This window comes from Dermacentor andersoni, chromosome 11 (assembly GCF_023375885.2).
Source record: "Dermacentor andersoni chromosome 11, qqDerAnde1_hic_scaffold, whole genome shotgun sequence".
Lineage (NCBI taxonomy): Eukaryota > Metazoa > Arthropoda > Arachnida > Ixodida > Ixodidae > Dermacentor > Dermacentor andersoni.
This window is the reverse complement of record NC_092824.1, coordinates 78433980-78461018: the sequence shown is the minus strand read 5'-3', so window position 1 is coordinate 78461018 and position 27039 is coordinate 78433980. Positions and strand designations below refer to the sequence as shown.

At 43.8% G+C, this 27039-nt stretch overlaps 2 protein-coding genes across 3 annotated transcripts in view; one reads left to right on the top strand and one right to left on the bottom strand.

The window, feature by feature from the left end:
* The window catches only part of Klp68D (kinesin-like protein 68D), a 33660-nt gene extending 10746 nt beyond the window's left edge, over positions 1-22914 (bottom strand). For both annotated transcript variants that reach the window (XM_050167929.3, XM_072285304.1), the window contains exons 1-18: positions 22764-22914; positions 20337-20449; positions 17976-18061; positions 16530-16637; positions 16265-16389; positions 12687-12811; positions 12435-12518; positions 12261-12340; positions 11253-11322; positions 11026-11118; positions 10161-10293; positions 9235-9322; positions 9017-9112; positions 6357-6552; positions 4278-4475; positions 2613-2732; positions 2108-2226; positions 1223-1339 (exon numbers count right to left, since the gene is read on the bottom strand). In XM_050167929.3, coding sequence (XP_050023886.2) covers positions 1223-1339; positions 2108-2226; positions 2613-2732; positions 4278-4475; positions 6357-6552; positions 9017-9112; positions 9235-9322; positions 10161-10293; positions 11026-11118; positions 11253-11322; positions 12261-12340; positions 12435-12518; positions 12687-12811; positions 16265-16389; positions 16530-16637; positions 17976-18061; positions 20337-20357 — 1859 coding nt within the window. In that variant the 5' untranslated portion in view covers positions 20358-20449; positions 22764-22914. The remainder of the gene's footprint in view (positions 1-1222; positions 1340-2107; positions 2227-2612; positions 2733-4277; positions 4476-6356; positions 6553-9016; positions 9113-9234; positions 9323-10160; positions 10294-11025; positions 11119-11252; positions 11323-12260; positions 12341-12434; positions 12519-12686; positions 12812-16264; positions 16390-16529; positions 16638-17975; positions 18062-20336; positions 20450-22763) is intronic.
* Positions 22915-23922: 1008 nt separating this feature from the next.
* On the top strand, positions 23923-26741 carry LOC126518061 (non-structural maintenance of chromosomes element 4 homolog A-like). Its single transcript, XM_050167920.3, has 2 exons — positions 23923-24875; positions 26135-26741. The coding sequence occupies exons 1-2, from the start codon at positions 24351-24353 to the stop codon at positions 26495-26497; spliced, it is 888 nt and encodes a 295-aa protein (XP_050023877.2). The 5' UTR covers positions 23923-24350; the 3' UTR covers positions 26498-26741.
* The last annotated feature ends 298 nt before the right edge of the window (positions 26742-27039 follow it).

Genomic DNA, 27039 nt, shown 5'->3' with positions numbered 1-27039 from the left:
ACGTCAAAAGCACGCCTTGCACGCTTGTGTTTCAGGCTCGTGCCTCGACGGAGTGGAGCGGGCGAAAGGGAACAGCTGCTGCCGCAGTATTGCATGATGGGAGAGGGCGTCGCTGCAACACCACGTCACCCTTGCTCTTGCTCTCGGAGACCTGTGTTATCCGAATGTTCGTTGTCCGTGCAAGCTCTCGCCTGCGTTCTAACTGTGCCTTGGTAAGGCCAAATCGAAATGTGCCAAATGCCTCAATGCGCTCGCTCGCCCACGAGGAGCTCATAACTCGAAGGACCGCTCTGCGGCGTTCAAATGGACATTATTGCTTTCACAGTCACAACTCGGAATAAGTGCTTAGGAGTCATTATTTACTAGCAGAGAAAATGATGGCTAAAGTTAAACTTTTCGAATAGCATGCCTACACCTCAACGCTGGTATCTAAACGTAATGTCACGGACTTTAAGGTATCTCCTGTTCATGGGCTATTTCGTGCAGAAAAAAAAAAATGTTTTGAAAGTTTGCTAGGTTCAAAGCGTGGGAAACAGAATTTTATATTTACTTCATGACATACATCCGTTATATTCATGCTTGTTGTATTGAACTTCATTGCTTAGCTGTCTTCAGTGAAAAGAGTGGCAAGTTGGGCAGCTTGGTAATGTTGCATGTTGATGGATCAACAACCCAAAGAAGGACGTGGACTTCGAAAAGAAATGCACATAACAGTGCTTGTTATATCTCTTTTCTATGTCTGTTTTCGAAGTCCACATCCTTCTTTTGCACTGTTTGTCACCATGCTGTCTTTACAGTGCAATTAGTTGTTCAAGTAACCTCCTTCTCATCAAGTAATCCACCTGTGTAAATGGAATACACCCGTAGCATGGGCACAACATTAAGGACTACATAAATGAATTAGAAAATCAGTTATGTGGAAGTCTAGTTTCATGAATTCAAGAAATTCTCGTACACCCAAGTAGTAGCACACTTTAATGCAATGCTTTCTCGCTGATTAACCCGTCCGAGCTTCCTTTGCAGCAGTGAGCTGCTCTTGATGGGTGATTGCATAAAATGAATAATTAACATGTAATTAGTATAGTAACAGCTCCCACGCTGTTAACAGAACAATCTAAGAGCAGCTGCTCTAGCCAATCTTTCATTGGTCAAAAAAGATGTGTACGATTAGCATATCACTACGTAATTGGACTGCTAATAATAAAAATGTGTAGAGGCATACCCAGGAACTTCAGATAGTGGCAACAAGGACCACTGATCTTCATCTTCATCGTAGACAACTCGTGAAAGAATTTTTACTTTCTCTTCAGGTGGGATGAAGTTTTCTATGATGAGGTACCTGCAGAATGTAAGCAAAGAAATGTTAAAATTATTTCAAAGGCGACCTGGCACACTACAGTGATGAAAGTTGACGTGACATTGTTGTTCAAGATACCATGCCGCTATACAATGGTCAAGCTCTTGCCCTTAGTTAATAAGACAAAGATCAAAGTCAAACATGAAGTTTTTGTAATCTTTGGAATGAACAAAGCTGGAAAACTTTAATGCAATATTGAGTGAAATTCTAGTTAGAAGTCTGTGCTTAGCAGAGAAGCCCATGGTTAAGAATTGGTTAAAAACATTGTCAAATCGCTTTAATATGCTGAATATAAAAGCCCCCCCCCCCCAGTAGTGTATTAAAGGAACTAAGTGAGGCTATAAAATAAAAAAAGTAGGAAAAGACTTTAAATTTTTAAGAACACCCACAATTCCGTTAAATTTAATTTGCACCTTTCTGTTCATAATGGGAAAGTAATTAATGCAACACTTTTCGCGCTTTCTTTATCCCAAACAAATGTGATCCTCTTCCATCGCAGAAATCTCGGCAAAATATGTGTAGTCTCAGTGGCGGAGACAGGTTTCAGCTGAAACAACTGAATTGAGATGGCAGCATTTCTTCTTCAACTGAAATCAAACCTCATTAATAACTGAGTGTTATATGGGTTATAGATAAAATGAAGCAGTTTTGGCTCCCGCTACAACTTCCTTATGATGGGATTTTGCTGTATGTCCTTGTAGACATTCAACCGAACTACTGTGTTCCTCTGTCACTTCTGGTGGCACTCACTTGAGTTTGAGTTCCTTGGTCAGCAAGTTTTGAGTCTGCTCGAGCTGACGCCGGTCCTTCGAGTGTTCCTCCTGGAGGTCCTGAATTTCGGTCTTCACTGACTGCAGCTTTGCAAACAGCTGTGTAGTTTTGTGGTTTATTTGTTTTTTGCAGCAGCAAGGAAAAAGAAGGACACAGTTTAATAGAAATATCTGTCATACACAGAGAGCCTTTATGAAAGGAACACATGAATGCATGACCTGCGATCCTCAGTGGCTGCCTATGGAGCCACCACTAAATGGATGCTTGAAACTTGAGAGGTGCTAGCAGTTACCTACATGTCACTTTGAGCTTTCTGTACTCGACCGTGGATATGGTTTGGCTTTTGAAGTTATTCCAGCCCCCGGTAGCTGCCCCTAGTAGCCGTCGAGCCTTTCCCAGCCGCCGGCCACACGCTTGCGTGTTTCCTTTCATAAAGGTGTTGTGTTGCACACAAAATGCTAGGAGTGAGTGAAGCCATGCCAACCTTTCTGAGCTTCTTGGTCTTGATGTCTACCTCCTGCTGGAGCGATGTGTATGTCTCTTTTATCTCCGAGGTGCCTTCCTCTTGCATCTCAAGCTGTTGCAGCATCTCCCGTTCAAGCCGCTATGTTTTGGAAAAAAAAAAATATTCAGCTGTCAGCAGCATCTGAGTAGTAAAAGGCTCAGGAGGCTCAGGAGAAGTGAACTTTATCCACAGAAACTATGTGAATGCCCCTGGACTGTTTAACTTACCAAAGAATTCACATCAACATAATTTGCGTTGAAGAGAGTCTATTGTTCTCATAAAAAATAGGCCACGAGATACAATCTTCCCTCAAGATTTGAGCTTTAGTAAGAAGGCAGTTCTCCAATATGAATATTTAAAAAGCTGTTAGTTAAAGCAAGTATGCAGCTCACCTAATGCTAATAAGTTTCCTTCTTCCTCTGTCTACATTTTTTAAACTTTTATTAAAATGTAGACAAATGTTAGTAACTTTATTAGTATCAACTGGTGCTGGCACTGGCAAAGCAACAGAATACTGCTTCGAACACCCTTAAAAAAAAGTGTCAGATTTACTCGCAGAACCAATATGAATTTTAAGCAACTTTTGTTCATAGAGAAAATTATTCTTCACACTGTCATAATGCTCCCTGTGAAGAGGTGGGGGACGTTTGTCGCTCTAATTTTCTTTGGAATGACTGCCTTTCTTTCTTTTTTGAAATTGAAATTGATTTTTTCATTATAGATTACAGGTTATAAAGAAGAATAATGTACAGAAGGAGGTCCCATAATCAAAGACTGTATCGGGACCTCCTATGTAGATGCTTTGTAGATGCTCAGCCAAGAAAGAACGCAACATGAAAGTCACCCTTGAACTTCTACCACCCCAGTGTGAGAGGCTCAAGCAATCATGACACCTATGCTAGTTTAGGTTCATTCCATCAGTGAAAAAAAAAAAAAAATACAAACCACTTAAACAGTACCAATTGCAAGACACACACTAAAAAATATGCAAAGTGCTGTTTAAACAGGGCAGGACAGTGTTTTGTAAAACAGTTTTAATGACCAATAGAAGTTGCATTACACTTTATCCTTAATATATTAGAAGTGCTCTGTTATGGACTAGTTGGTTCATACTGAACAAATAAGGTACTGCACAAAATGTACCAGTACGGATGGAAAGAGAGATAAAACATAATGTGTTACTATATTTCTCCTTTTGCCTTACTTGTTACATTTTGCGGAGTACATTGCATGCACAGTATATTATGCCTTCTCTTTTGCCATCGTTTCTCCGTTCTTTCTCTTATCAACTTCTTTTGCCGCTGGAAGGCACAACCAATTATACAATCAACTAACTAGCCTACATTCTTGCTTTGACTATGACACTGTCCAGCATTTGATTGTCAGCTCTCTAGAGTCACATCGCAACAAAAAGAAAGGATGCCGACCAAAAGGTATTAGACGTTTCAGCTTTTGTATGAAAGCCCTGTTCACAAACCCAAAACGTCCAATACTTATTAAGAACACATTTTGGTCAGCATCCTTTCTTTTTCTTGTGACACGAATTTACTAATGAACCAGACGAGGTGTTGTCAAACTATCGAATTCATAAACAGCCACTTGTCTGTGCAACAGATGGGTTGGGAACGAGAGGGTAGTGCATACCTTCTGCTCGGCAATCTCTTGGCGTCGCTGTTCGAGGGCGCGCTGCTGCTCGTTAGTGTGGTCAACAATATTCTTGTCGCCCGAGAGGAGCTTACTCTCCATGGCGCGCACCTTCAGGGCCAGCTTGTCGGCTGCCTCCTGCTCCCGTAGAAGCTGCTCCTGCCTCTTCTGCACCTCGCCCAGCAAGCGTTCTCGCTCCTGCGAGGCAGTGAAAAGTGTCACCAACCACGGGGACATACCCCTAAATGCCTATATATGTTTCAATGAATAGGTGTGAAAGCCGTGTACTCTATGCCACAACGTCCCGGCTGTGTCCCGTTCACAATTACACATATCTGCAACAAAAAATTAACATAATTTTGTCGCTGTGATGACGATGGAAAAGCTTTGTTAACAGTTGTTATCCCCATGAGGGCCGGATGTGTTGCACATTTCTACCTGCTGTGTGCCGGAGGATTTTCCCAAAGGGCATAGAATTCAATTTCAGTCTAATAAGTAACAAGTTTGCAGGCTTTAGATTGAAATGGTATTTTACCAAGTTCGTTGACCTGCACATCCAAGCTAAATAATTGTGCTATTTAATGATTTGACTTCTTTGTCACTATCACTGTCGCTGGGACACCACTCGTGGTCAATATCGGAGACCTCTTAATGTGAGTTGATAAGGAGCTCTTGAACTTCTGCATCATTCATAAACTGTAGGGGTTTCCCTGCCGCTACATTAGAGAACCAAGAGACATGGGCTCGGAGGTGGACACGGGCGGCAGCAAGATACATAAGACATAAAAGCTTTATCACACCACCTACACTACACTGCTATAACACCGTACACTAAGAAAAGCTGCTTTGCAAGTTCAGTTTAAACAACTTCTGTTTACATAGTACAACTAGTACAAGGAGGTTTCGTGTTTGCAGCTTATCTCGAAAAAGACGGGGAGTGCGTGGCAACTGTGACACTGCCTTACTTGGGCATGGCAAGTGTGTACAGGCACTCAGGCGAGTCGATTTGGGTGTGGCAGTTAAAAGTTAATGCCACATTATGAGCAAGGCTGTCCAGCCATGTCTCATCCACAAAAGGAATCATCATCAGTTTGTAATCTTGGCATTGTCAACGGTGGCGATGTGGGCTTGTTACATCTTGACTAAAGGTGGTTGAGTACAGAGAAACACGAGAATAAAAAGAAGGCACATTGGACAGACAGGTGCCCCTCCATCCAAAGTGCTTCATGTTTGTCCTCGTTTTTCCCTAGGCTGAACCACCTTTTGTCGTGGCAGTGAAACATCAAAGAAAGGAAAACACTGTGACCAGCGCTGAACCAGGAACTTTCCTCTGTTAAACTGATTCCCTAGCCAACTATGTCGTGACTAGATTGACGAAGTGCAGGCACTGGAAGCAGCAATGGCTCATAAACCATCCATAGCTGTTTCTGCTACAGTGAAAGAGACTGTACTAAACCAGCAATGAGTTGGTAAAAGGGATGCAATAGAATAAGAATTGCACTGAACTGTCAACCTGAGAAACTGTTCCTGCAGCATTTCATTACAGCAGTGCAAGTTTGTAATGTTGTCGTCCCGGAATGCTTCGATGTTGACGTAACCACGAACAGGTAGAGTTCAAAACACGGTGGCCATGATGCATTTATGGGTCCTGCAATCGATTTGGCACCTGCTGTACACAAAAGCATAGCCTTTGAAATTGCAGGCTGATACTCGGAGGAAGCTGTCGCTAGAGGTGTGATTTTTTACACCACCTATTTGACGCACTGCTGCAACCTGTGATACCACTCTGTGACACCACATTGCTGTCACTATGACACCAATGACATAATAAAAAAAAAGAGAAAAAGTGTAATGGTTTAGCTGCATCGGCTTTAAGAGAAGAATTCCCTAAATTCGATACCAGCGACAGTGCTTTCTTTTCTTTGAACTTTTATATTCCATTCCAGTGTTGTCGTGATGACATGATGATGACCACTTCTTGTTGCAGACAGGATAGCTTTTGCACGAAGTGCACCATTATCTTCACTGCAGTTTACTGTCAAATACTAGGCAGAGGTGCAACAATAAATAACAACTTGCCTCTGCTATGAGGCTGTGGTCGTTCATGATGGCCACTCTTTCCTCATCGAGCGTCAGCTGCAGGGACAATGGTGAAGCGGCACGATCATCGTCTGCATCACCGTCAGCCAATTCATCCGCTCCTGGCGATACCTCCTTGGACGAGGGTCGTTTCTTCTTCTTTTTGGTGTCTCTAGCTGCCAGTTGGGCCTTCAACCTGTTATAAAGCATTCATTAATGAACTATACTTGTGAAATGTTTCATTAGCAGCTGCTTTTATTTCCATTCTGCCTTCTATTAGCCCTTTGACGATCAGTGCTGTAAATATGTGGCACCGCGAAAAAGTCCCAAATGGTCAATGCTTTATACTTACGGCACCGTCTGCATGTTTGAAAAGCGTGACAATTTTTTAACTCTTTGTTGTCCAGCAATTGCTGCCATGCTGTGTAGATATAACTGATTTTTATATGATCCATAGTCCCTTGGTTTTCATTCCACAGCTGCTTTATGCTGGCATTTCAACGACTGCTTGCACATCCACATGTCCGGGGGCGCACAGTGGTTAGCTTTGGTTTTGTCGCCTGTTTCCCTTCGTTGCGCTCGTAAAAGTCTATGTATATCTGGTTTCGAATCTCTCAAAGACTCACTGTTAGGTGCTCGCCCATCTGTTGCGGGTGCTGGTACATACAAACAATGTTGCCGTATACAAATGATGCTGCCATGTCTGCATTTCTTTTCTCAAAACTCGGCTCGCGATGGCCGATTGCTCCTCGTTAGTGGCGAAATGAAGGATTACTGCCAGTTTCTGACTCGCTTGGTTTTTCTGACAGCCATGCAACCATATGGTTGTCTCGTGTACGCTCACACACCCAATTCGATTACGCTATGGGCGTGCGCACCGGATTCTCTGGTGCAAGTGAGCCGAGTGGCAATTCCTCCGATGTGGACCACTACCCAATTGCCGAATCAGACAATATGTATTTCTGCGTATGTACTTTTTTTATTGTTATTAAATGTATTTATGAAAAGCCCATCTGGGTCCGTATTCTGAGACGACCCACTTCGGCGATACTATCGCGTTGGCCAGGCCTCCATCAACGTCGCACGCTGATTGGCTGTTTTAGCGAAACCAGAAAATAAATAGCGCCATCCAGTAGTTCTGGTCTGTATCAATTTGACGTTACGGTGTTGGTGGGTGCTCCCTACATATATTGAGTAAACGACTGCGTCTTTTTGTGGTCGGTTGCTGGTGTAGTGTAGCGTATCTTTTGATGGCAGTTTGCACGTAGTTTTGCACAGTGATATTTGTTGACTGTTGATCGGCTATTGCATAGTGTTACCTTGTGTAAGTGACAATTTTTGGTGTCAGTGTCTCGGAACAGCTGGCAGCGGCACCATCAACAACACATTGCTCGCATGGTTAGTGGTATCTGGTTGGTGGTGAAGCGTAGTAGAGACAAGTCAGACGATGTCACTCCGGCGGTGCACGATGGCTGACACACAGAAGCAGAAACATTGTGTCACTTTATAATATGCCATCAAAAATGTGTTTAGCAACTGCGTGAGTTGTAACGAAATTTTTTTCATTAAAATTAAACATTTCACGCTCCCTTTTTCAATTTATTTTACCTAAAGTGGTCGTGGCCAACTGTACTTGGTGTGCAGAACCCATACTGTGGCCATCGCACTCCAAAACAACACACCCGAGCCACTCTGCACTCACGCGGTGCGCTCTCTTGTGTGTTGTGAAGCGTTTGAGGGCGCCTGTCGGCAGTGCATGCTGTCGTCACAGGTAAGCAGCTGGTTGACCTATTACACATGATCGGCGATAATATCGCCGAAGGGGATAATTTCACAATACGGCCCTGCATTCAGGAATAAACAATGCATGCTTACCTACGAAAAATATTTGTTTGTCACTTTATGTCCCCCTAAAACAATTGTGGTGCATTTTCTTTTATTTCGAAATAGGTCAGCCTGAGGATTTTAAATCTGCGATAAAAATTCAACCCAGGGGGGTTGCACCTGGCGAAAAAAAAGATTGGCCCTCAGAGGGCTACAGTAATCAATTGGACAATTGGAGAGCTTTCATATGTCACTTGCTGTGCGAATGAATATGGTGTGCCCGTCAACATCATCAAATCAACTGCCACTCCTCTTTGCATCTATATTGTCTGTGTAATTGAATGAACGAATGGGTTTAATGCCTCGAAGAAGAACCAACGCTTTAAGAGATGCCATAGTGGAGTGCTCTGGATTAATTTTGACCCCCGCTTAGGTTCTTAAAAGTGGACCCAGAGCTCTGTACAGGACTATTGGTACATCCTGCCTGCATTGAAGTGCACTGACTATGGCTGGGAATTGGATCCTCCAACTTTGTGCTCAGTAGCCAAATGCCACAGCCACAGAGTGACGGGTTTGTACCAACGAATTGATTAAGGGTAGGCACAGAAATATTCGAGCAATTTATAGGAACATTTCTTAATAACGCGTTTGTAACCGCCATTTTGCAATACATGCTTGGACGGGTTCCATGCCTGGAAACACAGCGTAGTGATGACAGCAATGTTTCGCAAGACAGGCAAAGAAGCAATGAGATTTCTAGCACAAGTTCCAGCACAAGATAAGTCAACTCCAGCTTCAAATGGTAAAGCACCGAAGTGATGTGCGCAGGAACGCACCTTGATATCTCCTGCTGGAATTCTCTTAGCAGTGCATCCTTCGGGTCCTCGTTCACACGCGGCCTGTTCCGGATGTTCTTCGCCCGGTTGGCATACCTGTTTGTGAGCAGTTAAGCAGAGCGAATGCATCAAGTGGTGCTCAGAGGATGGCGCACGGGTGCTTTTAGCAGCAGCCATTTGTAGTCGCAACAAGGTTTAATGCACTCAGCTTGCTGCACCTTAGCGTCGTCAGGGTCTCCTCGTAGTTATAGCTGGCTGGGCCAATGTTGGCGACCATGATAGTTTTCGCATTTCCCCCGAGGGAGTCTGCACAGGAAATCGACAAGGATCCAAATACATGAAGATCACATTCGTCACTGCAAATTGCACAAAGAGTGAACCACCGCATTGGCGTCTTCAAGAGGAAGCTTTTGTTCAGAGCAAGCTATGATTTCCCCATTCAGATGCTGTGTGTAAAATGTGAAAAATGCTCTCCTTGTGGGAAACTGGTGAACGAAACTGAATAAAATTTGTTAGAATTAGGAGAACATTAAAGTCTACTAGCTTTTCAAAGTATAATTTCAATTTAAGGGCTTAAGTCTTTCTTAAATGTTAAAAATTCGTGATGAAAAAAATGACACCATCATGCTTTCAACCGTCTAATTCCACATCAACACGAGGTATTGCGATGCTGTAAATTATATCTGTTAAAGTGTCCCAAGTGGAAGAATATAATACATTAGTTACAGCTTTAATTGCATGAGTTTTAAAAATCATGTTAACAAATTATTCATGTATTTCCGTGACGTATCGTGTGTCCTCTACTTTGGGTGTCCTGACTGACACAGTTCATACTGTTATATTTGTTTTCAATGCACAATTACGAGGTTGTAAACTGGATGCCCCATTTGCTGTCTTTATTGTTCTGATTTTTGCTAATTTTTCTGATTTCTGGAGAAGAACCTGGGTGCTTAAAAAAAAGAAGGTTGATAGACTTCAACTTTCTCTTTCATATACAATGTAGTAGTACATCACCAAATCAGTTCAGTGGAGGTTGAGCACATTGATTTCTACATTATTACAAATTTTGGTTGGAACTCCCTAGGCAAGACTTCCTCTGAAAAAACAAACTTCATAAATGACCCGGCAGTGGTTTAACACTGACCTTGTAGTAGCCGCGTAAGTTTGGAGTCCCTGTAAGGCACGTGGGAACTTTTGCCATCCACTAGTGCTGATATGACATTTCCCAGTGCAGAAAGTGAGAGGTTGATCTTGATGGCTTCTTTCTGCCGATCGCCCTGGCATGGAAGAAATCACAAGAAGTTAAATATATACAGAGCTCATTTAAGAAAGAAGCCAACTAAATGTGAATAATACTTCAAAGCATACAAAACAAACACTCATTTCCCTTAATTAATTACTTCTTTTCACCTTGCGGGTTTTCGCAGAACTAGTACGTCAAAACAAAGACACAGTAGCACAGTTTAACCTCATTATAATGTCGCATCTGACATGAAAATATGTTCTTTATATTTGATATCCATAATAAGCTTATATTCTTTACATGCTATTTTTTTTTTTAATTGCGATAAAGACTTGCCCTTAAGGCATAATTCTCGGTGCGTATATGTGTATTATATATGTGCTGTGAGGCTTGTGTTGTGTATGAATTGAAGCAGTGTTTTGTGGAATCTGTTGTCATGTATCCAGCGGTCATAGACATGCTGATATCAGCAACAAATATGGTTAGGGTTGTGTTTGCTTTGTTATAGCCGATAATTCGTTATATCTGAGTTTGTTATATAGAAGTCTGACCTAACAAAGTGACAGGAAACTCCGCTGTTTAAAGATAACACTTGAACTTAAGTGTGCAGGTTTTTTTACATGCTGCCCTTATTAAAATATTGCAGCTACGGCTCACAATTGAACTTGCAACAGTAATAGAAAGCCATACGACTGAAGTGCTTTTTTTTTTTCCTTGTGAAAAGGGCATATCATTTAGTGAGTACATATAGATACCAGCGACTTACAGACGTTCCTGTCTTGGCTTGTCTCTCACTGCCAGCCAAGTCAACGAGATTCAGTTTCCCCACACGGATGTGATGTTTGCCATCTGGACCGAGCTGTAAGAAACATTTAATATTTACAAGATGTCGGCAGAATCCTTTTGTGCATGAGCTGTCACCATCTTCTTTTTCCCCACAAAGGTAGTCTAAGGATATGCACAAGGGTATTGCCTCGTGTGAGAAAAACTTACGTCACTGTGCTCCACCGTGATTATGAATATAGCGTGCGATCTTGAACTGTGTAAGTTCATGTTTGTAGCCCTGCAGGAAAGAAAAAAAATGAATGGAGAGAACACATGACTCTGAAGTTTGGGGTATGGAATGTGGTCTTTAAGCCACAACTAAGCCATGTAGGAACCTAACCTGAGGTAAGCTAGGTTATGTAAGACAATTCTACAGTGCACTTATTTACAGCCTTAGAGGAAACGGTGCTAGTTAAACACTGAAACTGGTTTAAAGGGGCACTAAAATAGATGCACTAAACCACTGTAGACTGATAAAATATTCTCCCAAAACTATATCTTTTGTTAGTTTCACGGTAAGAAAGACAATGAAGACCAAACTTTTATGTTTTGAATTTTGCCCTGATGGTATATCAGTGTGACATCATTAATTTTAATGCAGTATGCTTATTCAAGATGGAGCTTTTGAACATTGCAGTTCAAGAATGAAAAGAGATAGCCAGGACACACCAATTGTATGAAAAAGGAAAAAAAAAATATATAAAGGTGCCTGCTTCCTAGTAAAAAGCAAGTGAAGCAGCCTTGTTAATTTGCTAAGCGAGAAACGCAGGCTCATTTCTTGTCATGTACCACAATTATAGAACATCATGGAATCAAGGTACTGAGTTTAAAAGAAGAACCAGCATAGAAGACAATGTGAGTGCATATGAAATTTGGAAGCTAGCTGAACCAATTCTGGCATTTCGCCTGTCAACTTCCCTGCTTGAGTCGTGTTCTGTGCTGTTGCGTTTCTTTAATTACAATTAGCTGCCCAGCTAGGAGTGAAAAGAATAAGGAAAACCAAGGGGCTCAATTTTTGGTAATTGTAACCACATGAAGCAAATAGTGAAGCCAGGGTCAGGGACATAGGGAACTAACTGTTTTTTTTTTTTAATTGAAAAGAACAGTTAATTTAGCTTCTGCCTTTTCTGGCTTCACTGCGCTGCTAGCAATATCGAAGATACAAGGAGTCCGTACCCTACGGATCGGTTCTGGTTTCCAACTGCCATGACGTGCTCAATCTCCTTGATGCTCTTGCACACAAACGAGGACAAGTCCTGCACCACAAATTTGAAAGGCATATAGCACTGCGTGACAACCTCTGGAACATCTGCCCCCAGCAGTGATTGCCAGAGTTACCTCCAACCTTACCTTAACGTAAACTCCAGTGTCGGGCCTCTCTTTCAGCTCTAACCGCTTTGACTGGTCCTTTGAGATCAAGTCTCTGATCTCCTCCTGCATACAACAGCAAAAGTAGTAGTAGTTGAAGGAGAACTGACACGACATTGTCAATCAATCAATCAATCAATCAATCAATCAATCAATCAATCAATCAATCAATCAATCAATCAGTCACATCAAACAAAAGTTGGGGGGCCCTCAGGCACCCTTTCGTCAGTTTACCTGATAAATCTCAAGATACGAGGTCCTCACAAGGTACTGCTGGTTATGAGATCTTGCAATATGGCTGAAGATGTGCTCAAAAGAATTGGGAATGACACCTCGGCACTCAGGGTTGTTATGAATTCCTGCAAAAATAAATAAAGTGAGTAAGAGGACGAGGAAGAAACATGCTACAAGAAACCATGAAATGACATAATGACCACCATAATCATCAGCTTATGTAAGTCCACTGCAGGAAGAAGGCCTTTCCCAGAGATCTTCAACGACGACTGTTCAGTGTTAAGCTGAACCCAACCTATGCCTCCATATTAACCTCACCGCTTCGTGCAATACCTCTGCATTTTCCTGCCCTTAGCACCCATTTCGTTACGACATTCAACTGCAAGTTAGCCAGCCTATGTACTACATAGCCTGGCCAACTCCACGTAAGGCACATTTGACTGGTCCAGAACACTCTGGCAGCACGCTTTACATTCGGTTGGCCAAAATCGGGTGCTTGGAACACATTTTCCTAGTCCATTTGGAGTGCCGCACTCCAGCACACAGTGCTCTCACCTTCTGTGCTGGGAGTGCGACTGGGATTCGGCAGAGCTAAAGTCACCTGGCTTCTGCGGTTGCTCTGCGAGCAGCTGAATGTCTGGTGCGTGCATGCTTCCCCTGCCTCCAATCTCGAGGGAGCGTCGCAGCTGCTGCAGGCTGAGCTGGAGCACAGCAGGAAACAGTTGAATGTACCATTAATCTCAGCTAGGATGTGGTCCACCCATGTTTGCTTTCTAATTCATACGGCTGCCTGTCTGTATATTAATGCAGCCTTTATCATATTCCCTTCCAGTGCCCATTGCACTGTCCTTAGCTTTATTACAAGCGTCTCTGTTATCCTCCAAGTTTCAGCCCGACAGGTTTGCTTATTTGTTTCAAATGTACGGTACCATCCAGTGCTTTGTAGAGCGCGCAAATGGCCAGCCTTGCTCTGCAGGGCAGCTCCTGGCGCCAGTTTCTGGGTCGGAGACAGCATGCCCAGGAGCATGTGCGGCCTAGTAAACATGCAGAACTGCACGCAGAGGTGATGTTCATAAGCATTCACAGTCAGTGAGCGCACATCGTTTATCGCGAAAGGAAAGGCATGCTTATACAATTCATTCTATGGCACTTGGGGTGCCGCAAGCACCCTCAGGCCGAGTCCAGGTTTGGGTAACTAAAGGTGCTTTTCAGCATCGCCGCTCGTGAAAAGCAGTTCTGCATGTCTATCAGGCTGTGCGTGCTCCTCGGCACACTATCTCTGACCCTGCAACTGCCACCAAGTGTCGCCCCGCAGAGCAAAAGCCTCCACACAGCAGTGGACAGCACTGTAACGCGGGCCAGGAATAGGCCCGAGCAGAAGGCGCTACATAAGAAAAACTACAGGTGATTCAAACAGAAATCAGCAGCAGCAAACAACATGTCAGGTCAGCAACATGACATCACCACTGAAATGAATAAAAGTGGTGTTCTGGTGTAGCTGCATAGTAATGAGCTTCAGAAACATTGAGCGGTAAAGAATTCCATCCTTTGATAGACTGCAGAAAAAAACTGTGCTTATGAGTATTCATTCTTGCAATGATTGGAGCTAATGAGTGACTGCGGCTAGCATGAGCTTATCAATTCCCAAGAGGTTTGATATACTCAGGGGTTTTTGGATTAATTTTATGTTATAAAATGTTACAAAGAAATGTAAGACTATTAACTCTGTGTCGAGCATCCGGATGTCATTTGTTAGCATTAAATGATACAGTGAGTCTACACCTCTCTGAAAATGAATGTGACCCATTTTATACGAATGAATTAAAGTCTAATATCCTTAAAAGTAAAATAACTACTAAATTCTGGGGTTTCACATGCCAAAACCACAATACGATTATGAAGCATGTAGTGGGGGACTCTGGATTAATTTTGACCACCTGAGGCTCTTACTGTGCGCCTGGTGCATGGTACACAGGCGTTTTTTTCATTTTGCTGCCATTGAAATGCGACTGCGGTAGCTAGAATTTAATCCCACACCCTCGACCTTAGTAGCGCAATGCCAAAGCCACTACGCCTCCATGGCAGGTGTCTAATATCTCTCCAGTAGGTGGGTTCCAGCTGGCTTCTTACACATGTGGTAAATGCAAGAAGCTTGACACATGCTGGTTAGTACCACATTCCTCCAGTAGTTAGCCTCTGGGAAATAATCATATCATAAAAAGAAACTAATTGAACAAACGCATTGAAAAAAAATGAAGGTGCGTCAAATGTGCAGTCTTGTCCTAGAACAATTGAGAACTGTTATACGAACTCTGAAGTACAATATAAGATAAAAAAACAAACAAACGGAAAGTGGTGCTGAGGTTTAAGTAGATCAGTACCACACCTGCGTTATGTGCAGCAGTAGAACAGATGTAAGAGCATACGGTACACGGTGCCAGGTTATTTCCTTAGGATAACAACTTTTATTCATTTACTGATACTCTCAATCACATTCGGGGATCATAACAAGAGGTGAAGGTATAAAAAGAAGTCACGTAACTGTGATGACGGTTTCACCAGTGTCGTAACTATTGCACAAAGGGAAGAAGTTATCCACCAACACATAGCCGTCGAACAGATAATTCCACGCATACAAAATTTCGGTAAGCTTAGACAGGCAACTTTTTTGGAAGCCACTGGACATAAATAAAATAAAGATTAGAACACAGGACAGAACACTATGGGTGTCCTGCCTTCTGCTCTTCATGTTTGTTTTATCACTGCTACAATGGCCTCCTTAAGTATCAATCAGCTTGCCTGAGAACAAGTTATATTGATGTGCGACTTTCTTTGATGGTAGAATGAAAACTATGGCTCTTGGCAGAGCAAGATTCTGGTCAACGATAAAATATTGCTCCACTCTGTTTCTCTATGAACGCTTTCATAACCAAGCTCTTGCTAAGAAAAAAAGACTAAGAATTAAAAAAAAAACATTTTGTTAGACCAAAATTTTGCACAACGCATGCATATTGAACAGCTATATTCACATTCACAGTTCATTATTCATGTTTACCCAAAATAATGGGGTACAAGGCCTGCTCTCTAGAAAGCTGCATTCCCTCAACATTCCAAAATGTCTTAATGTAACTGTTGAAATGCAAGCAAACAAATGGAATACAAAGTATGTTCATAGACTAATGGTCATACTTGCCTACACACATACTAAATCTAACATGACTTCAAGGACACAAGTTTGCACCTTACGACATTGGTCTTGCTCACTAGTACAACTACAGCGCGGTCTTGGGATTTATAGCATTACCAGGTACTGCAGGGCATTCCCTGATGCCCTGTCATACTGTCACAGTACAACAGATATTTCTGCCTGTTCAACAGGAGACTGCGACTAGAATTGGTACTATACAGAAATATTTTATTACTTGTTGTGCTTTGTTGGCTTCAAAGCTCATCAAATGTTTGTCTTGCGACTGTTTTGTGAGTGTTCCATATGACAATGCCACAACTTTCTGCACTACGCACAAGTAAAACAACAGCAAGAAAAGGAAATAGAAGAGTGGGAGGGGTTAGCATATTACCTTCCATAGTGTAAGTTTTCCCAGTGCCAGTCTGGCCGTATGCAAAAATGGTGCCATTGAATCCCAGGAGCACAGAATCAACTAAAGGCCTGAATGTCTCGTCGTAGAGATCCATCTGTTTCGAACTGCGAGATGAAAATTGGCTTTCAGTCCAAGCGTAAGGTGACAGCATCTTAGTCTGGTGCTGTCACGGAAGAGTGCACTGTTATATCAGCTGCTTCCTTCGCAAATCGCTGCCCTGATGAATGGGAAGAGGGAAACTCACTTGCAGTCGTAGACCGCATCAAAAGTGTATTGCTTCACTGAATCGGCATCTCCAGCTTTCGGATTTCGTATAGTCACGATGCCGGTGTCCGGGTACAAGTCAACAATTCTGCAAGTACAGGCCCAAGTCAGCAAAACAGGCAGCTTACTATGTACGCTGCCTTTGCCAGCAATGTGAGCTGGGTCATTAAGAGCTGAAACCGAGCTATAATGGCTGCATGCTTGTAGACAAACAGGTACATTAAAGAGGGAAAAATCAGGTGAATGCATTGGCACTTCCTGTCTCCTTTGCTGCTTGCCGCTTCAAACAATAATCTCTGCAGTGTAACTTTTGAGAACTTAGTCATGTCTTATCATCTGAGAAAATTGATGGCAGTAGAGTGGGTAAAAACATTTTCTTGGCCGGCACAGAATGTGACGGCAGTGCCGCTGTGACACAATGCTCGGCAGCTTGTCTACACGAGGTGTTCCATCCGATGCACTGTCCTTATCAACTGGCCACGACCAAGTTAACAAAGTGACACAAGATTGCCTCAAAGTTCTCACAGTACATGACCATCATAGGTCTATTTACATCTGCTGCAGGATGAAGGCCTCTGTCGGCAACACTCAGCTCTGTCCTGTATCAACCGGTTTCAGCTTATACCTGAAAATTTCCTTTTATCTTACCAAACAGTCTAATTATCTGTTGCACTTGACTATGTTTCCGTTCACTTGGCAACCATTTTGTTATTCTAACAGACCATTCTTTATCTGTGCTACGCAGTCTGTGGCCTGCCCAGCTTGACTTCTTTTTACTCTCAGCTAGAAGATCAGCTACCCCCATAGCTCCTCCTTCCCAGACTGGCACATTCTGGTCTTATGATAATTATAATTTTTCATTCTATCATTCTTTGTGTTCTTCTGGGATTCGTGTGCGAGCTTGCTGATAGAGTTGTCCACTGCAGTGATGATGAATTTCAGAGCTCCTTTTTTTTTTCTGCTAACTGACCTCAACTAACTATTCAATGTTTAGGTGTACATTCTATCCAAAATCAACAGCAAATGAAAAGAGAGAACTTGCAAGGCTGCAAACAAATGTGTGACACATTTCTGCTAACTGACCTCAACTAACTGTTCAATGTTTAGGTGTACATTCTATCCAAAATCAACAGCAAATGAAAAGAGAGAACTTGCAAGGCTGCAAACAAATACGTGACACATTTCTGCTAACTGAGCTCAACTAACTGTTCAATGTTTAGGTGTACATCCTATCCAAAATCAACAGCAAATGAAAAGAGAGAACTTGCAAGGCTGCAAACAATTGCGTGACACATTTTTTAATGTGAAATGTGTGAGCTTTGCACAAAGTGGTCTAGTTACATTGTGTGGAAATGCACCTTCTGAACACTTCAAACTCACGCTCAGTACTGACAGAATAAAAAAACATCCAAGAAAAACACATCACCTTTCGTGGCCATCAGCAATTTCCTGCTCACTAAGTGGCCGACACCTGACGACGACTTTGACGGATTCTGATTTCGCTGACCTGGCCTGCAAAGCAAACATGTAAATCACATGACGTCACAAAAGTGCGCATAATCAAAGCGTGCGCCGCAGATCACCAAAGCCAGCAAAGGAGTATGTCAGCTCTCAACAGCTTTGACAGAAGGCGAGAGCGCATATGCCACAGACAACCAACGCGATCAACAGCGACTAGAAACTTCTAGAAGATACTCGAAGAAGAGAGAGGAGTGAGAGTGACGTGCCAAAACACCCTCTCAAATCTCGACACACGGTGAACATAGCGAGAAGGAGGGCAACAGCCAGAACGTGTGCCAACAAATGAGTCGCCACCCCCCTCGAAGATGTGTCTGTGGCCGTGGCCGAAAATGCGAGAAATGTCTTGAAGATTCCCAGGCTTTGTTCATGCAATGGGAGCATGACTCCGTTATAAAGTTCAAGAAATGCTGGCGGAGGCGATATAAGTGCCGTGATCGAATTCGAATAGAGGAGGCCGTGCCGGTGAAGAGATTTGACGCATAAACCGACCATCTGCAAAAGAAGAGGGGACTCCCTGACAAGCTGGCCGGCGAGTTTCTCGAGTGTCTGCGTTTTGCTGACCTGTTGCTGCCATGTGTTGTCAGGAGGTGGAGAGCTTTTCAAGCTGCCTCTTTACAGCTTTTTTTCTCACCCTCCTCCATGTTCAGTGAGAAATAAAGATTCATTCATTCATTCATTCATTCATTCAAGTTCCTTCTTCGAGATTAGCCTCGAGCTATGCCAAGGACGTCAACATGGGTGAATACAAGTGGACACTTGGTGGTACTGTTTATTCTGTACCATACATGTTGAACTCTTAGTGCTTGTCATTAATTGTTTTCCAGAGTTTTGTTAATATCCATATGAATTGCATTGCGATGTGCTTAGCCAAAGTGCACATGTGTATATGTAAATGCCTCATTTGAAGAATATATTTTGCTGAGTTTTGACAACTGGGCTCCGACTCTGTCTTTAGATCACAACTGGCATTTGCTGGTGCGCCAGAACACCTCTTATTAATTGTCTGTGCTTTCGTGGGATTATTTTTCGAGGCTGACAAGTTGGCTTTGGAATTTGGCCCCAGCGTTGGTGCCTCGTTCATGGGTTGTGTGACACATGGATACAGTTGGTCTACTGAGCATTGTAATTTTTTTTTTGTACGCACTCTTCCTCTTTATGCCCATCACAACCAAAATGACGTAGAGTGCTTTAGATTTGAAACAAATCAAGAAATCTAAAATGCGTACGACATCAACATTTTACTACACAGTACATTATCTAAATAAAGAAGTTGCCGGCGGGAGCCATAAAAGCTCTAACATGACAAGAATTGAGCTGAGAATCCAGCAGCACCTGCTGCTATTGGTACATCATATTTTAATGTCCGATCAGTCTTACACAGACTATTTGTGATATAATGCTATATAAGAATTTCTTCGCAGGTGGGAAATGTGGTCCTCTGCTCCAAGAAGAGGGGTTGGTTTGGTGTGAGCAAATGACGTACAGCATACCTTCGTGAAATTGATATTCCGACCAATTCAAATAAATCTTAAGATTTTTGGCTGGCCTGTCATGTTTTCCATGCATTCTGAAGCCAGGTATTCCAAACGAGAATTTTCCTAATTCAACCTTTCTGGCTTCCCATTGATGGGGAATGCAAACAGGAACAGCTGATAAAAGGTCAAGAATAGCCTTTCAAATCAGGCAGTTTGAAAGGCTATCGCCGCAGTTATCGCAATATTTTTTTCATTCATGTTACCAGCACAAAATTAAATGGGATACACAGAGAAGACACCACAAATACTGGGGCTATGTCTCTGTCTGCCCAAATGCTGGAGTATTCTAGAAGGTTAACAGTACGCATGCGCAGTAATAACGCTTTGTTTTATGGTTCTTGCATTTTGTAGCCCTTTGTGTAAGTAAACTTCAGTAGTAGTTGAACATTTATTGTGTCTCTGTCTTCTCTTTGTGTCCAACTTGCACTGGTAACATGAATCAAGAATCCAGCAACAAACTAGCCAGTCTAACAGCATCACCTAGCAACACAATAATATTGCTTTCGTTGCTTTACAGTGCCCCATACAAACATTCTAGGAAAGAGTGCTGGTAAATTGTACTAATCCAAGCCAGCGATTTAGCCATGCTACCATCTCAAGCCTTGCATTATTGTCAACATAGGGTAATTCAAAGTTCCGACACTAGGTACAACAATATGTAGTCCCACGAAGTTTGCACCAGTACAAAGTTGTCTGTATCAACGTACAGGCATGCAAGAGCTACCACTCACCATGTCTACAGTTTTGCCCATCTCTTAAATCTGCTGAAAGTCCCTGCTGTTTATGTGGAGGGCTCTTCAGAAAAAATGAAAAATGCCGCTGGGCTTAAAGAGGGGGTACGCATCTGCAAAAGAGAAAAGTAAAACACACAGAAAGAAGAGGTTAGTTTTATCACAAGCCTACCTTACTGCCCACTTCAATTAGATAACAGTTTCAAAGTTTGTGTGAGCACTTCTAATTTGTGTACTTTTCATCATTTCCCATGCCTATAATGAGTGAAACTTCCCTTAAATTGCTGCTGCATAACTAAAAGACCACAAGCTGTTTCAAATTATGCCCAAGGTCCAGCATATATATAGAGACATGAAAATGTAGCCATTGTGCTTTTTCTGTTCCTCATTCACACATCCTCTCCATTCAATGAGACTTGGCTTGGCAACGCACGACTTTGGCATCAATGGTTAAGGTGACCAGACGTCCCGATTTAGGTGGGACACATCTCACTTTTATCTCTGTGCTCCTGCTGTCCAACGGCTTATGTGTGGGACAGTGTTTTGCCCCGCTTTAGCCTCTCCATGCCATGAGTTATCCCAAAATGCCTGCGCTGTGGCGCTGAGTCGACTGTGCATTTTCTCGGATGTGGTAGCACCACCTTCAAAGAGACTCGAGATGCAGGTGGCACAGCGTGAAGTGACGCAGCAGCAGCTACGGTGAGATCTTATAATGGTTTGGAAAGCAAACTGCTTGCTTGTCCTCGCGAACGGCTCCCTTTCCAAATCATTACAAGAATGAGCGCACGACCGCTTATGGTTTTTAAATTTCTCCATCTGGCTACTATGAACTTAATAAAGGTAGAATGAGACATCCACCCAATTGTAGCAATTGCTACAAAGGAAACCCATAAAGGTTCCTCAAAAGAAAAGCCTCGCAGTTGAACAAAAATTCATTCTGGTCCAGGGCGAATTGGACTCCTCAATGCGTTGCCTAACCAGCCACAGTGAAGCCAAAGCGCTCTCACCACGCCGTCTTCGTCCCATTTCGCTCGTCACACATTTGTTGTTGGAAGCACATAGAATAATGACAAAGTGCAAGTGGACATGAGCTGTGAAGTTTGGAAAAGAGCTTCTGTTCACATCAACAAAACTTGCAATAAATGTTGAATATCATTTCTCTCTTTGGCACACCCTTCGCTTTGGCATCCATGGAATCTGGTACCGTATTATTAACGGCGACACTTTAAATTGAAATGACTAAATGAATGAAGTGCTGCTTGACTCAGGTGCGATACAACTACCAAATAAAGCAATACCACACGATTAGGGAACACACTTATGCTGCACTGGGAGCACTTTCCATGAAGTTAGTCGCAATGATGAGCTTTCTTTCTGTATTTGGCATATGCTCACTGTTACAAAACAGACCTAGCTGCCAGTTGAAATAATGTTTGGCCTGCACAAAAGTGCGCCACAATGTTAATTATTATACTGACGCTTGATTTAATTCAATTCTTAATTAAAGCCTTGTTTATGCACTGTGCTAAAAAGCACTGGAAGTGTTTACTACACAACTCGTTTATGAAAATGATGCATTTCACATAGGCAAGAGAAAGAAAGTCGCCGTTTTCGTATGGATGAATTATTTCGCTTTGGTGAAGTACCTGAACCAAATAACCGCTAATTAGAATTAAGATGTAGAATTAGATCGGGTCCATGCAGTTCTATGCACACATCTAAAGGAAAGTTACTGTGCAATTGAACACTCCCAGAATAGCTCTCTGCAGCCACACTTACATTTGAATCGTGGCAGGTTGCAATGGCAGGTATCTTATTAAGCACCACAGTGTCACTCGATCAACAAACTCTGTGCTGTATTTAGGTATGCACAAGTACTGCCAGATGTATAATGTCTGTTTATGCGCGCGTAGCCACGTTTCCACATGGCTATTAATGGAAAAACATGGTGCGTCCCATGCCAGCACGTCATCACTCAGTATTCGTCATCGTCACTGAAGCCCAGCATCATTATAGTTCAGTATAGTGCATACGTATTAGTGCAGATGATATCCTCAATCATCGAATGAGTGCACTTCGCATGCGCCCTTATCGGCAATTTGTCAAGTTCGTAGCCCCGCTTTCAGTTTTGACGGGAGGCGTACGAAGAACCAACAATCGACACCTACGACCTCGCGCAAGTGCCATACAAAGTTAAAAAAAGAAAGAAACGAAGGCGCTGATATAGAGTATAACGAGCGATCTCTCGTACGTGAGATAATCGTTCAGTTTAGGAGTTATCCCAGCGAGATCACAGGCGCATGGTGGTGGTGCATCTTCTCTAGCCAAAAGCGAACTGAGAAAACGCTTAGATCATGGCTTCATCTCGAGCACTGAACACTCTCACGAGCGCGCGATAGCGCAATGCTTGATCAAAAGTGCACGTACATGCCAACCTTTACGTCGGTGTGGTCATAGTGGGCACCCCAATTTGGGCGAGTATCACGGACCGTCACCAGCCATGACGGCGGAGCCTCTGGTTGCCTTCGCCGCTGGTTTTTTCTTTGTACATTTTTGGATGCCAGAGAGCGACGTCGAGCCCCTCCCCTTCGTCTCTGCGTGAGCGTTGAAGATGTGGTCTTCGTCTCCGTGGTAACGAGGATCTGGCTTTGGCTTACGAAGAGCTTCGTTCATTGTGCATGCGGTCGCATGTAGCCAAGTCCATCCACGTATGGTCTTTCAATTTTATGCGCGGGAACATACGCGTAGCCAGGCGCGCCGACATGGAGGAAGGAAAAAGATAGGAGGGAGCCATGGGAGGGAGCTTCTTAAATCACCCGATTCTTAGCCAATTCCCCATAATGGGTGTCAGCCACCCTCGGAGGAAAGCAAGGCAAAGCATACCACAACCCGACTGAAGCCAAACCCGCTGGTGGCCCAACAGGTGGTCGCACGTCAAAGTGCGCGGTTGCTTTTAGTGTTCCCACTCTGCAGGGAGAGCAGCTGAACAAGCGCGCACTGAATAAAAATTGCTGGCATAGCTACTGGGAACCAAACGTCTCAGCTAATCTAGATTCTTGCTCTATGATATCGACGCAAGTGGTCACGTGTTGGGCCACTACTGTGGACTGGCTTCACGGAGCGTTCGCTTGCCAAGGCTGGCTGCGTGGCGTAATGCTCCCTCCGATATTGTTCCATCCTCCACACTCTAAAAACAGTTACGCCCTTTGGGGTGTATATTTGCCACGGAACGATAATCGTCATCAGACTTGGCCGAATTTCCTTTCTTTAATGCTGCGAGCCTGGCACTTCCCAGTAACGAACGGCATGCGCGTTATCAGCATGACATAGCATTCCCGACAGGAAAGTAATGAGCGCAGCGTTTTCAAGAAAGGAAACGCAAGCAAGACAGATGACGATTATTGTTCCGTGGCAAATATACACCCCAAGGGGTGCAACCGTTTTTAGAGTGCATGCGCGCTGACGTGAGGCAGTCCAAGTATAGCGTACACTAGTAGCCCAAGGGCCCAAGCGCGCGTTAAACAGAGATTTCTGTGGCTATGAAGGGAAAGCTACGGGAGCGTGGCTGAAGCGCATATGTTACCGCGCCAAGTAGTCCGGCAGCGTTTTTTGTGGCGTGGAACAAACGCTGAATCGAATCAGCTTCCACGTGCGATGGTTTCGCGTTTGTCCAAACGCAGAAGGGAAAAGCCGCAAAATAAGTAAACCTTCACACTCAAGGTTGTGTTCTGTCTTATTTAGCTGTTGGTGTTTATGTAAATTTTCTCTTCCTCTGTATAAACTAGCGTGGGTTAAAACGCAGGACTCTTTTCAGAAGCGCTCTCACTTGTGCGCGCTTTGCCTCCTAGCTTTCCCACAGAAAGTTGTCCGGGTTGGTTCACCGAAACTATAGTTCAATATATAACCGAAACCGCGCCGCGTACGCGTGCGAGCCGTGCCGCACCGTCTGTCGGATCCGCAAGCGTGCAAGCGCAGACACACTCTCTCGAAGGAACAATTGGCGAGCGCACCATCATGTCGCAGGCGTCAGACGACGGTAGGTCCAAATCGCAGGATGATTTCAAGGCCGAGAATGCCGAGGAGGTGCGCCGTGTGCGCCTCGAGTACGGCTCTGTCATAGACGAACAGCTTAAAGTGCCGGACAACGTTCGGCCCAAGGAGGTTCTGCAGCAAGCGGAAGAGCTCTTCGAAAACGTCGCGCGCACACAGGAGGCCGTGCTGGACTCTACGGTTGTCAGCTTGGCGGCATGCAGGGGACGTCAACTGGCCACCGCGCTGCCAGTGAGCCTGCGCAAGTTCGACTCCGAAGAGTTCGCAGCGCGAGTCCGCGACTTCGTGTCGGAAGCGTCGCAGACCGGTCCGCTGACGGAGAAGGCGTGGGCGGAGCTTGGGAAGCTCGCGGAAGGAACCGCGAAGACGAGCCATCCCTTCTGGTACCTGTACGGCTCCCCGGGTGACGTGCCGGTCAAGGCGAAAAAGGCGCCCGTCAGGCGCACGACGCAGGACGCCCCGGACAGAGCGCCGACCGTACCTAATAAGGTAACGCGCGCAATGCCATCCCGAGACGTGAACGGGGAACGTCAAGCTTTCTTTTATCTTAGAAATGCAAAGTATTAAGTTCGTCGACTATTTATGACTTGATGCAGCTCACTAACACCCGGTGACGAAGCAGGGTGTAACGCGCACGAGCTCCGACACACTTCACCCTTGCATCCATTTTACGCTGTGTTCTCCAAGTCAAAGTTTCTGTATCCTATATTGCACCAGGTTCCACAAAGCTTATTGTTACAATCCGCGGCTTTTCATGGCAGCTAACTTCAGGGTCAGCGCTGGCAGGCCCTGTGCAAGGAAAGGGCATGGCAGAAAAGAGAAGGGTATTGACATCCACATTTCGGATTAGAGTGCTGTGCTGCAATGAACGAGTAACAATGCAGCAAGCTAGGGTCAAAGTACCGGCCTCATGTGCCTTCTCCTGGTTTTCATAAGTATTGTCCCTGAAACCGGTGCCAGCATCACACAGATAGCAATTCCTTTACATTGCGGCACACTGATTCAGAAATAACATCATCGCTGAAAAACCACCGCAGATATTAACAAAAATACGATGCAGTGCTTTGTTTAAGCACCGCATAACTGGTCTTAAGGGCCAGAACACAATGTTGTACCATTTTATTTGATGTACTACACTAGCTCACATCAAAGGCTGTTCGAGGCTAATGAAGAAGCAGGCTGGTGAGGAGAGGGTGCTAGGCTGAGGATAAGATTTCATGTAACGGCATAATTCATGGAGCCAGTGGCAGTTGCAAATCTGTTGGTAGAAGAGTTGAATATACCTCAAAAAAGGAAATCTCTCTCTCTCTCTCTCTCTCTCTCTCTCTCTCTCTCTCTCTATATATATATATATATATATATATATATATATATATATATATATATATATTGGGGGTGTACTGCATTCGACACTGGCAGTTACCTCAAGACGTACAAGCCATTTTCGGCAGTCTCACTCCGTTTGCAGGACACGGAAAAAGGGTCCCTGAGTACCTACGCTCTGAGTGGTTGATGCAATCATGGCTTTACTGGGAGTCCTTCTACATTCAAGATGATTGTCAACGCTTGTCTCAACCATTTCTTTCTGTCCTTTGTTCCTTGTGCTGTGCACAACTCCATAAAAGGGCCAGCAGTCACGCTGGCAGCCACAGGCAATGCAGCCCATATACTATTGACAACGACTGTACTTCTTTTGTGTGCTTGTGAATGTGTTCAAATAGCCAACACTTCCTCTTATGTGATTTCAGGTGTCCTCTGTGGAGCAGACCATTCAAGAGACAACCACAGAACGTGTCAGTGTTATTCACCGGCTTCTGGGGGACTTATACAAGCAAACTGGGTGCCCAGTGCCATATTTTGAATTTGTGCTCCACCCGCAGTCATTTGCCAAGACATGTGAGAATATATTTCATCTGTCGTTCCTAGTCAACGAGGGCCACGCCCGCATTAAGTACGATGTGGACAACATGGTGGTGGTGGAGCCCGTGTTTGCGAACATGAGTACCGAGCGTGAAGACAGAAGTGGAACATTCATGATGACAATGGACATGACGAAATGGCAAAAAGCTGTCAAAGCTTTAAATATCACCGAGCCTGTGATTCCAGATTAGTGGTAATGAGTGTATGTGTCCAGGCATGGTGCTTTCTAATTTCTAATTGAGTCCAGAGCACACCGGTGACAGCTAGCCTACAAGAAAAGGCGACAACAAAACCGAAATGCAGCCCTAAATGAACTTTTGTGGTTTTGTGAACGAGGAGTTCACGGTTTATTCAGTCTCTTTCATCCTATCCTGTTCATCTCTCATTACAAGTTGCTTGTTTTCTGTCAGTAAAAGTGCTGTTTTGAAAAATGTGTTTTAAGGTCCTCTGATTTCTTTTAATGCCAACGCTTACCTCCAATGAGAAAGGGTCGAAAACGCAAATTTAGGGAAGAAAGAACAAAGAACTCATGTTTAATGACGCAGCACTACGAATGCAGTCTCTTCGCACTAGTTTGTGCGAAGCTTTAGACTGCAGGTATATCTAACAACATGGATGGCAAGGAGGTTGACTGTGTCAGTGTGTGTGCTGCTGAACAATGCTAGTGCAGTGGCAGCAGCAACAGTGGGGAGGACTAGCCGGTCGCCAAGTGGTCACCAAGTGGTCACCAAGT

What these genes read in the sequence shown, in the direction of transcription:
- LOC126518061 (XM_050167920.3), top strand. Translation starts at nt 24,351, where the DNA reads ATGTCGCAGGCGTCAGACGACGGTAGGTCCAAATCGCAGGATGATTTC. An exon ending in CGCCGACCGTACCTAATAAG is followed by an intron (nt 24,876 to 26,134) that starts GTAACGCGCGCA and finishes ATGTGATTTCAG; the next exon opens with GTGTCCTCTGTGGAGCAGAC.